Below are 12,505 nucleotides of genomic sequence, written 5' to 3'. Positions count from 1 at the left end.
AAAAACGTTAAAATTGGTTTAAATTTGGTTGAAAGGTGGATGTTACTTCGATGTTTAGGTTGTGAAAACCTGCAACTGCATTTAAAGAACAACACCCCACCCAGCTGAACCTGATGCAGTCAAGTTCAACAGTCCTGCAATAAATCCTGGCTACAATCTTCAGTTTTTGTTCAAAGGTGCTGATTCAACTCCAAGACGTTGCAATCTCCACAGATATAAATAGAGTGGACGCATCACCACTTTAATGCACTTGGAATAATCAATGCTAGAAACCTAGATAGTTATAAATTTTTAAAAGGTTTTAATCCAGGTAGTTTCATTGTAGGTCAATTTAAAATTTCTAGTTCCGTGTTCAACCATGTCAGAGCTTAATATCATCTAAAGCTTGTGTCTCAGATCGGTCTTTTCTCTGGATTCCCATCAGCAGCATCGTCAGTGCCGTGTCTGCAAAAGACAGACTTTGTAGCACTTTACAAAAACATCTTCTAATCCTGAAACTCCTTCACAACTGAAATTCTGACAGGTAGACCTAGTTATGATTTAACAGTGGTGGGCTGTTGTGCAGCAGTGACTGCAATATCAGATTGTTTGATGGGAAGCAAATCAAACGATAACCTTGCACCCTAAAGACAGACCTAGTATGAAACTAGTCATCTGTAGACATCAAAGTGTCAGTGGTCAGCTTGGATTCAGAGTATTACAACAGAATCAAACGATGACAAGTTTTTATGCTGCAAAAAGAGTCAAAACATCCATAGAAACTTCTCAAACCACTCCTGCAGCATAATCAACGTTGTGGTTTTGCCTAAATGTAGCTCACTGCACTGGTTGTGTTTTAGCACCGTTAAGCGGAGTGATAGGACTGTTTTCTCTTTCTGCAGGCGTTCTTTGCCTGTTCAGCCTTGTTAGCTATCACCACTCACAATAACAACAGAACAGTCTTCTGCTCATGAACAAAACTATTTCATACTTGATATACAGTAAACAAAGACAGTAGCCATTGTGCAGTTTGTAAACAGATAAAACTGTTTGCAGTTGTTTTGGAGTGGCAGCATTGTGTACTTCACCAATGTGCTTTTAAACTGCACAGACTCGCTCCAAGAAGTGTGGTGGTCAGACAAACCATTAACAGGCTCACTTGCCTTCGCAATAGCTGCCTGAGAGTAATTCATTTATTTTCTTTCATTGTGAGTGAATGTAATACAGATGAACTGAGTGCGGTTGTGTTCCTGGGAAAGCCGGCCATGAAGAGTGAGTCAATAAATAGGTCAGAGGTCAGGTCAAGTGTGAGCAATCTAACCCAGCCTCTGTTTGCCCCGGGGGCAACTAAACTCCATTGACCTCTCCTCAACTTCTCTTGCGTACTCATCCTCAGAGTCGTTCCTTCCTTCTCTTTCTCCCTCTCATTCCATCTCTTACCCATCATCCACTCTCCCTATCTCTTTGTCTGTCTGCCCAGCTGTCTGTCTGTGTGTTGGCTCTCTGGGGTTTTTCTTTTTTTTTTTTTTTTTTTAATACATAAGAGGCTGAGGAGAGCCCGATCCATTTTCCACTTTGCATGTGTACTTGAGAAGGGACCGCCACTCAGGAAAAAAGAAGAGAGTTTGGCTTATGGAGAAAAAGCAGCAGAGATGAGTCAGACATCCACAGCCACATCATGTTCATTACAAAAAGATTACATTCTGCATGCACTCCACAAGTTTGACCCATGGGGGCTTGGGAAGGCAGACTGTGACACACTGGGGTTCATCTAATCACTAGTATGTCATACGACTTTTTCATATCACAGATATTTGAAAAAATTTAAAGTATGCAGAAGTTATTGTGACTGTGATTTTTCTGGGTTTAGTCTTTCCTCATTGGGAAGTCGTGTAGGTGCTGTTCATCATGATGTATGTTATCACATGTTGAATAATTGTAATATAAAAACACTTGCACTGCATGATGAACATCAGTGTGTGCTTGTGTGAGACTTTACTAACTGTATCCCTGTGGTTTGCCAACACAGATTTACAAGGCGGGACAAGGCTCAGCAGGTGGAGTGGGTTACCCACTAATCTCAGGGTTGGTCTCCACCTCCTCCTGGAACCCAAATCGCTCCAAATGGACAGACTAGCACCTTCCATGATAGATTGTACTAGATATACAAGCCACCATGTAAATCCATTGAAAATGTTTAATATGATACCTCACTGTAGAGCTGGAACTAAAGTTTTATTATCAATCAATCAACCAATCGATCAATCTGTTGATTATTTAGTAAATAGTTTGATCTGAACAGCTCCCAGAAGCTGCTGAGGTTTCCACACTTGTTTTGTCTAATTAACAGTTAACAATAGAAAGAACTTCACTTTCCAATTGTATAAAAGACAGACAAGCAGCAAATCCAGCAGATGTTTTGCATTTTTGATTAATAAAACAATTAATTAGTAATCAAAGTTGCTGATTAATTTTCTGTCTACTTATTGAATTGGTATTCATCATTTACATTCTAACTTAATCTGAACCTCCGAAGGTTTCATTTAAATTGTGACATAAGTAGGATATATAGCAGGTGGCCAGCTGTGTCTGGCTGATATCCACTCTTAGATAATAAAGAGCCAGTATTGGCCTGATATATCGGTCTGACCGCTCTGCTGCACTATAGTCTTGTAGGGGACAGAGCTCTGCTGTCTGTCTGTATGCTGAGGCTGCCAGCGCTACAAAAACAAGAGAGCGAGGCGAGGGGCCCCAGGGGGTCGTCAGGGTGAGGACGGCACAGGGGTGAGGGAGGGGGAGACAGGGATGATGAGGGGACTGTGTTTACTTTTGTCCTGAGGGCCTGCCCTGCCCGGCTGGCTGGGAAGCGACAGCAGAGGGGAGGAGGAAGGAGGAAGACCCTGTCTGGATGAACAAGGCGCACCAGGCCGATTTTGATTTTGTGTGTGTGTGTGTGTTAGTGAAAGAGACAGTCTGAGAGAGAGTACGAGGTGGAAAGATGCAGAGGTTTTGGATGTGTTTCTCGATGTGCGCATGGGCTTGGTGTTAACTTTGACCAAATTGTGTTTGGTGAGAATTTTACGGCAAAGTGAGGACATGCGAAATGAGGATGTTTTTGAAAAAGGAGGCTAGCTGATAGGAAGATTCAGCCTAGTGAATAGAGTCTGTCAAAATGGGGACATTGCAGCCAAGTAATGACATGGTGCCAAAATTGGGGCAAAGTAAGGACAATTTGGCAAAGTGAAGACATTATCCCAAAATTACAATGTTTCAGTGAAGAGATGGCATATAAGCAAATTTAGAACATTGCTGCATAGAGGGGACATCTTTGCAAAGTGAGGACTTTGTGGCAAAGTGAGGACATTCTGGAAAAGTTACAATGTTTCAGTGAAGAGAGGGCACATAAGCAAATTGAGTACATTCTAACAAAGTGAGGACATTTCTGCGAAGTGAGGCAAAATGAGGTTGTGACAAAGATGAAATGACTTATGAAATTGACTTATGGAAGAGTGAGGACTTGTGGCAAAGTGAAGACTTTCTGGCAGAGTGAGGACTTGTGGCAAAGTGAGGACAGTCTGGCAGAGTGAGGACTTGTGGTGAAGTGAAGACTTTTTAGCAGAGTGAGGACTTGTGGCAAAGTGAAGACATTCTAGCAGAGTGAGGACATTCTGGCAAAGTGAGGACATTCTAGCAGAGTGAGGACATTCTGGCAGAGTGAGGACATTCTGGCAGAGTGAGGACTTGAGGTAAAGTGAAGACTTTTTGGCAGAGTGAGGACTTGTGACAAAGTGAAGACTTTCTGGTAAAGTGAGGACTTGTGACAAAGTGAAGACATTCTGGCAAAGTGAGGACATTCTCGCAGTGCGATATCATTGTAGCATAATGAGGACATTGCTGCAATCTAAGCACATTTTGTAAGTAAGTAAGGACCTCACAAAACAATGATGACAAAATAAGGCAGGTTCACCAAAGTGAGGACATTATAGTTAAATGTATAAGGCAGCAAACTGGGTGTTTCAAAGTGAGGGCGTGTAGCGAAGTGTAGCATTCTGGCCTGGGCCATTTGAGGACAACAGCGTATAATTTGAAGTTTTCGACTCAGGTAGATTTATGGTTAAGGCAGCTATGATATTGATGGTCCTTTCAAGTATAGTTGTACAAATGTATGTTATATATATGTGTGTGTGTGTGTGTGTGTGTGTGTGCGTGTGTAGGCAGCAGAGAGGGAAAGCAAGTCTCTGTGTGAACAACTCACAGTAAGAAAGCGTGTTTGGCTGCGTGTGTGTTTTTGAGTGTGTACATTGATGCTAGGGCGTTTGCATACCTGTACGTGCACATGGCTCGTGCATGGTGGCCTACGTGTATGTGTGCGCACTCAGTCACGCCACTGGCTGAGTATATACACATGTGTAGCTGTGTCTGACTGAGTGTCCGTCTCGTCTGTGTGTGTGTGTGTGTGTGTGTGTGTGTGTGTGTTTGGCAGCTGGCTGGGCTCCAGCTGTGTCTGGTTGGATAATGAAGTCCAGGTGCTGCTGCGCCTGCTTTAAGACACCTGTCACCAATATTTAGTGCCAGAGAAAGCCAGACTGCAAACAGGGCGAGACGAGCTGTTTGCTTATTTTAACAAGGCTGCCTAACTGGACCTGAGGACACGGGATGTACTATGAGCCCTTTCCTAGAAGTTCTGTCTGTGTGTGTGTCGAAGTATATGTGTGCATGTGTGCAACACAAAGCCACCTGATAGCATTCAACCCTCCCAAATTTGCTGATTCAGACATTGCAACCGAAAGTGTTTTCCTGAGGTTTTAGCTCTATATGCATTTACAGTATGTTGACATATACCTGTGTATACAGTGGGTGTGCATGTTGACATTTATATGCATGCAAGTGCATCTATTTAAAGCCCACATTCATGATGCAGAGAGAGACTCATCAAAACATGGGTCACCTTGTGTTTGCGTGCCTGTTTGTTAACTTTGAATTGTTCTTTAAGCATCAGGATCTTTATAGGCTCCCTGAGAAACTAGTATGAAAGCTCCAAGTGTTAAAAGAAGTGTTTTTCACGATCAGCGATCTATTAGTTTTATACTTTACTACACTGAAAAACAAAAACACACAATTAGGAGGCTGCACACACACACATATATATATATATATATATATATATATATATATATATAAATAAATAAAATGTACACACGTGAACATTTGGAACAAACTGATCACAAAAAATGACAAAAGAAATGAGATTATGCTGCAGGAATGGTTTGAAATATTGCTTGGAATGTTCCTATTCTATTTGTTTTTTCTATTTGTTTTTTTTTCTTTTTTTGTGTGTATGCATCCAAACTACCATAAAAGAGTAAAATACACATTTTTCAGAGCCACCATTCTTCAGACTGCCTTTTTCTTAATCAAAGGCTTCATTGAGTCATTAAACTCCTATATACAACTGCAGAGGTTTTACGTACCCTTCTTTTCCTGTGTGTCTGTGCCTGTTCATGTTAGCCACTACAGACAGACATCTACATTTCCTTATAGTCTGAAGCAGCCCACTGCCTTCATATAGCACAGCCAGACAAAGGCCTACCTGTGTAAAGTCCTAGGAAACTTACCTTCGTCCTTCCAGCACACTGAGGCTTGTTTAACTTTTACATGGGCCCCTCTGCCGTCCAACTCCCGTCTTCCAACACCTGTGGCCTCTCAACAGCCTGTCTGTGTCACCCTCCACCTGCCAGCGCCAACACAGACTGCCAGCACATTCAAATACCTGCCGCCGGCACGCTGGTTTTGGCGTGAGAGTGCATTGTCTGAGAAAATGCCCTTTACTTACCGTGCTGTTGTTTAGCTCTGACGTGCTTGGAGCCCTGACAGTGCAGACTGGGTTACATCTGAAGCAGAGTTGACCTGATGCTGTAATCCAGAACATCTTTCAGCTACCGGCTTTGTAAGCACTCACAAGATACAACTCTAATGCAATTATGGCAATAATTTGAGACAGATTAGTGCTTTATAAACACTTAACTCTGTTTATGAAAGTTCATTTAGGATACTGTTAGACAAGAAGAATCCCTGTAGGGGGACATGATGTTAAGGGTTAGGGGAAGCAGCTTGAGGCATCAGGAACAATCAAAAGAACAAAGGTAAAACAAATTAGGTGTTGCTAAGTGCATATTTGAACTTTGGACAGAGCCAGGCTAGCTGTTTTCCAGCTGGTTTCAGTCTTTATGCTAAGCTAGGTTAATCATAAGCTATCTCTCAATTCAAGGGACCCATTCTTTGGAGGTTGCATTTGAAGACCGATTGCATCACAATCCCCCCCCACCCCCCCCACCCCCCCAATCAACCACAGATGTCCTGGGAGCCAAAGGATTTCACCGAAGAGTCAGAAAGGAAATATTATGACCGCAAATGTGTTCTCATGGCGTATTAAAAAAATCCAATTCCAGGCCCTTTTGTGGGTTTGGAAGCTGAGAAGCCTCAATTTGGAGAAGACATGAAAAAACACCCACACGTCTCAGCAATCTGCCTTCATCCACAATTCAATAAGTGCCTGGACCTGGGTTTGTAATGCCACGAGAGCTCATTAGTGGTCATGATATTTCCCTTCATACCCTTCAGCCTTTGTTAAAGACTAATCACTGGGTGCTTCCATACACAGACAGGTTTCTGGCCCACACTCCCTCCATTAATCATAAGGTTGGCTGCTCTGTGTTTGGTGAAAACTGTCACGTGCGTGATGTTGGTCTGAGTGTTGAGCACTTAAAAGGTTGCTGACTCCTGTCTGTTGGTCGTCAAAACTGGGAGACAAGGCAGATTTAACACTACTACTGTGCTGTACACTCACATTTTTCTTTGTGTTAAAGTTATAATGATGGTTTTAAAAAGCTGTAGAAGTTTATTATGTTTTCCTAAGACAGCAGACATGTTTGTGTACCTTTAATCCTTGAAATTCAATAACTGCATAATTTATACATTCAACTCAAAGGTCAGGAACCAGTTACTGAACGGTGCCTGCTGGAGCTTGCCAAGGTTCATTTTCTTGCTTTGGGACACGCCAAGTGGCAGTGATGACCACGTTTTTTTTAATGCACGTATTAAACTCTCTCTCTCTCTCTCTCTCTCTCTCTCATTAACCAGGATGAGGGTGTGGTCGTGGGAACAATGCAGGGAGACGGGTGTGGTGCTGCTGGGCTTCCTGACACTGACTGTGTCTATGGGGAACCTGTCCACCAGGGGGCTGCAGGTAAACAACACACAGGAAAACACTCTGCTCATGTTACAGAGATGACTGACAGTTTTTGTCCACAGTCTTCTGTAATGGGGACTAGAAGACAGTCTGTGTGTAGTTGGCCATTGCCATCTTGGTTTTTTTAAATCAGAAGAAACCATATGTGGATGAGAAGGTGGAGCTGAGGAAGAGTAAGGGGTGGATCTGACCTGCTCTCTACTCTATCCTGATTGTCAGGCAGGTCAGTGTGTGTGGGACAGTCTGTCAATCACACGGTAGCCACGCCTAATGCATACCCTGCTTTACTCCTCAGCAGTGACGTTAAAGCTGAGGAAAACATCGCCGAACGTCTCCAGACTCTTTAGATTAAAGTCACAGCATCTGGTCAGCAACTGCAGCGTGGATCACTTGTAAGGACCTGATCCTGAGTAGACAAAAGTAACTCTGTGCAGTAAGGTCACTACATGGAATCTCACTGGTATTCCTTCATATATAGAGATCCAGAGGTAATCTTCTGTATTGTTTTTCCATCACAAATGTCAAATTATAGCTTAGGAGTCTGTGCACATACAGAGCTTAATAGGAACGGCAACTTTAGAAGGAAATACAAAACACTGAAAGACACTGTCATTAACCAACATTTTACAGACAAAGCCATAGACCATTTCAGGACTAAATGGGAAAATCTAAGTGTTTGATTGAGGCCTTTCACATAAGGAAAAAAAACAACATTTGTCATCGTTGTTTTTGGATTAACTTGACAAAGACTCTAGTTGCTTTTGAGTTTTAACTTTCATCTGTCAGGAGCAAAGCTGGAATTAGCATGACTTAGAAGTTCACATCTGTCTCCTGTCAAAGAGTCACTGTTGCTTTCATGACAGTGATATTCCCCCAAACTTTACCAAGTGGTTTCATTTGCCAAAACTTGTAAAGGTGGAAATCATATTTGATATTTCAAGTTTGGAGGACTTTTTTTAAGACATAGATTTACTTTTTGTTGGAATGAGTATGTTTAATATAAACATTTTTCTGTCCTGTTCAGTTGTTTGTTTTAAAGTTGTCCTCCTTTCCATGTTCCTCTATCCATTTTCTGCCTCTTATCCGGGGCCAGGTCGTGGTGGCAGCAGTTTAAGCAGGTTTCCCAGCTCCTCCCAGACAACATATATAATCTCTGCACTGCTTTCCGTGCCTACCTCCGGGTCTCCTATGAGTTACGCCTGGGAAACCTCATCCTTATCAGACCACCACAACTGGCTCTTTACAGCACGAAGGAGCATTGGATCTGCTCAGAGCTCATCGACCTATTTCTGAGGCTGAGCCCAGACACCCTACAGAGGAGGCTCATTTCAGCCGCTGGTATTCATGATCTAACTCAGTCGGTCCCTACCAAAAGCTCATAACAATAGGTGAAGGCTGGAATGTAGATCGACGCGTAAATTGAAAGCTTTGCCTTCCAGCTCAGCTCCCTCTCCGGTACAATGCCCACATTACTGCTGACACAGCACCGATCCACCTGTCAATTTCACGCTCCTATTTTTGTTCCCTTCTTTATTTTTCTGTCTTCAGTGAAGGTTGACTGGACTTGTCAAAACCGTGAGGTCATTTTGTCCAAGGTTTTCTTAAGATGTTCAGTAAAATAGATCAATAAGGTTAAAAAGGTAAAATAAAATATTATAGATAATATGGATTAAATAATCTGAGCCCTTTGATTAACAGATTGATCAGTCAGTCCACTATCACCTACTCTTCTCTTCTTACTCTAACTCTCTCTTTTTCTGTCTGTCTTTCTCTGAGCCAATCTATCTCTCCCTGTCTCTCTCCCACTTACGCTCTCTGTCTGGTATTTCCAGTGTCTCTCGCACCTTTACAAGGAGCTCAGTGCACATTCCAGCGGTCACTCTGATGAATCTGTCTGAATGAAGGGACGCAGCCATCGGCTTGAATTAATGCCGCTCCTTCACATCTGGAATGTGTGAAATGTTCTTCACACGTTGGAGCCCCAGTACAAAACCCTCTGACGTTCATTTACCGTGATTCTGTTTGGTTGTGACGCACTCTGTTCTGATGGTCCAGTCCTTTATACAGCAGCTTTACACGGTGGAATCAACCTCTACAACCACTGTTGTTACTGCTTCAACAAATACTAGACTAGTATTAACTCTTGTTATTGTAACTTATTGTTTGTTTGTTATTAGAACATTTACTAAAAGTTAAACAGAAAAGAGGGAAGAGGCGACACTTGTAACCATAACTAGAGAGCCAACATACCACGGGTGGGACATTGGTAGTATTCTACCTGTGAAAGATAAAACAAACCAAAACACACTTAGAATAAAAACACCACACGAATGAAATGCCACCACAAGCCAAATTGATGTATTGGAGTCATATTTGACCAGGAGTATCTACACTCTGACTCATGTAATAGAGCTGTGGTGTCCGCCTCTGCCTAGATATACAGTATACAAAGGTTAAAAAAACCCAACCAGCCATGTAATATGTAAGATCTATTATTGGGATCGTGAGAGAATTGAAACCAAATATCACACATCTACAAAAACCTCGGAGCTCAGAAGTTGTGTTGTGGCTTCAGTCGTGCAGCCACATTTGGATGGTTTCTTTGCTCAGCCCCTGGTGGTGTGTGGCCCAAGGGAATTTGGTGATGTGGGTAAGCAGTGGGTCATTACACACTACTGTACCACTCAAAATCACTCTGTGTTTAATCACCCCCTTTACACAAAACTGCACTTGTAAGTGCAGAGCTGCGGACAAAGCTGTAAGTGAGGGAATAATGTAATGTAATGTAGTCAGGTGCAGCGTAAACACCAACAGTCCTTCTTCTGCACTTTGTGTGAAGGAGGATGGTGTGGCCTCCAACAGTCTGGAGGAGGAGCTGGAGGTGACCACATACTGGTGGGGAGAGTGGGCCAAGTGGACAGCCTGCACTCGTACCTGTGGAGGCGGAGTGATGTCACAGGAGAGACACTGCCTCAAACAGAGGTCAGTCAGTCTGCACACACACACACTCATACTTGTACTTCCGTCTTTGTGAGGACACTCATTGACATAATGCATTCCCTCAAAATGTGATTTGAAGGTGTCTCAAAAAGTGAGGACCGGCAAAAATGTCCTCACTTTCCCAAAATGTCCTCACTCTGTTAGTAAAATACTTATTTTGGTCCTTACTATGTAGCAAGTACAAGTACACACACGCACTTTTCATTTTTCATTTTCATTGCAAACCTTGAGAACAACATCTTGCTGCTACACCAACACAATAACATCACAACCTGCAAGATACAGTCATGACACTTTACAGGTGTGTAGCTGAGGTCACACATGGGACTGAACTCATCTAACGAAGTAAAACTGCTGAGAACTCATGGGTCAGAGTGTCAACGTTTTGGTGTGATGGTCTCTGGTTGCCATAGTGATAACATTATGCTCCTTGTGATGGGACGTCTGTGTAGTCTCCCAATCTGCAGTGGTCGTCACACACTGTACACACAGCACGTCTTACTTTGAGAAGCGCCAGACGACATAATGCGTTCGAAGATCTATTGATCCAGCTCATCAATCTTCTGATCTGAAAACAAATAAACATATTTCTCCAAATGTTCTAACTAGTCCTTCAACCTTAACCTTACTCCAACTATAACCTTAAAACAAAGTCTTAACCAGACGGACATAAGTTCTCACAATGTGACTGAACAGATTTTGGTCTGCACCAAATTAATAAATCATGTACACACACACACGCACGCACATACATATACACATAAACGCAATTGTAACTGTGCAAGTCACCCACTCAGAGGTTACACTGGCTGTACTGTGATCTATCTGTGTGTACATGCACCTTCTGCTCGCACACACATGCAGTACAGTGCAAATATGTTGGATTATTTTTCAGAAACTAAACAAAGAATATAAACTGATATTAAACTTGAAGCAGTTATCACAACCTCAAGGCGAGGACTCAAAATGCCTGCAGGCTAAATACACTGGGAGAGGGGAAGACAACTGGATGCAGGTGCAACACGTTAGGGGCGGGATCAACAATCACAGGAGTGGGAAACACACAGTAGGAGGAAGTGTAAATCTGAAATGAGAGGGGAAGGTTAGAGACAACAAAATAAAACAGGAAGTGCAACAGAAACATTTCAAATTGTAGAATAGTGTCATAAATGAGTAGATCTGAGGTGAACTGCACTCTGCTGTGCTTCATTATCATTGATATTATTGTTATTAACTCTTAAAATGTTTTTTTTCTGTCCAAAGAAAGAAAGTTGCTGCTGGGAAAGACAACATGACCTGTACGGGAACTGCTAAGAAGTATCACCTCTGCAACACTAAAGTGAGTCTCACACTTCATTTCACCTCTTTATTAAAGCAAACACAGCTCAGTCCACAGCAGAGGACTGTGGCTGTGACTGGACGTCGCTGTTTAAGCTGAGCGATCGAGTCTGCTCAGAAAACCATCCCTGAGCAAACAAACGCTTCAAAAGAATTTATTTGTAAAACATACCATAAAAATGAGTCTTAACATGTGTGAAACAGGCCGGTTTTAATGGGCTGCACTCTCTGTGTTCTGCAGGAATGTCCTGCTACAGGGAGGAGCTTCAGAGAGGAGCAGTGCTGGTCCTTCAACTCCCAGCTTTACAATGGGAGGAGCTACCAGTGGAAACCTCTGTATCCTGGTAATAACACTCATAAAACGCCTTGACACCCTCTCCTCACCCCATTAAACAGACCACAGGTGAATGAGGTCTCAGCGTGCCCTGCATCCAAACCAGCAGCATCCTTTATATGACTGTTTAAGGCCTATATTGTCCTTTGATGTGCTTTTATTATCGACCTGATGGGCTTTTATTTGTTAGTATAGACAATGACTGAAGTGTTGGGGAAGGAGGAATAAAATATGGGTTGAGGAAGAGGAGATGAATCAGGTAAAATGCAAACCAATGAGATCGCTTGAGTGGAGAGAGACCTCACGACTCCATCTCTCCTCCTCGTGGTAGAAGTTTGTGGGGAATGTGCAAAGTGAGACACAGGGGAGACAAGAGTTTGACGCACTTCTGAAGCCCCACAAATCCAAGTGCAAGGACACTCTCTGTTGTATGTGTCATTGGAGACTGTCCTGCTGTACAAAACAAACCGATAGATTGTTTGAGCAGCAGTGGTCATAGTAATGATGACAGGAGCAAAGGGAAAAGTGCAGTGACGTAGTTTATAGAGCAACAAAGTCCACGTCAGGAGGAGGTTGGGGTGGACGGATGGGTCAACAAAACTCAG

At 42.7% G+C, this 12,505-nt stretch overlaps 1 protein-coding gene across 1 annotated transcript in view; it reads left to right on the top strand.

Moving 5' to 3' along the window:
- Positions 1–12,505, top strand: part of adamtsl2 (ADAMTS-like 2) — a 37,033-nt gene that overhangs the window by 8,327 nt on the left and 16,201 nt on the right. The window contains exons 3-6 of the mRNA XM_071483880.1: positions 7,120–7,225; positions 10,068–10,210; positions 11,492–11,567; positions 11,808–11,910. Coding sequence (XP_071339981.1) covers positions 7,121–7,225; positions 10,068–10,210; positions 11,492–11,567; positions 11,808–11,910 — 427 coding nt within the window. The 5' untranslated portion in view covers position 7,120. The remainder of the gene's footprint in view (positions 1–7,119; positions 7,226–10,067; positions 10,211–11,491; positions 11,568–11,807; positions 11,911–12,505) is intronic.

Source organism: Trachinotus anak, unplaced genomic scaffold, assembly GCF_046630095.1.
Source record: "Trachinotus anak isolate AG129_WGS33_773 ecotype Australia unplaced genomic scaffold, CSIRO_AGI_Tana_v1 ptg000008l, whole genome shotgun sequence".
Taxonomy (NCBI): Eukaryota; Metazoa; Chordata; class Actinopteri; order Carangiformes; family Carangidae; genus Trachinotus; species Trachinotus anak.
The sequence above is the reverse complement of the archived record's forward strand: the minus strand, read 5'-3'. Positions and strand labels throughout refer to the sequence as shown.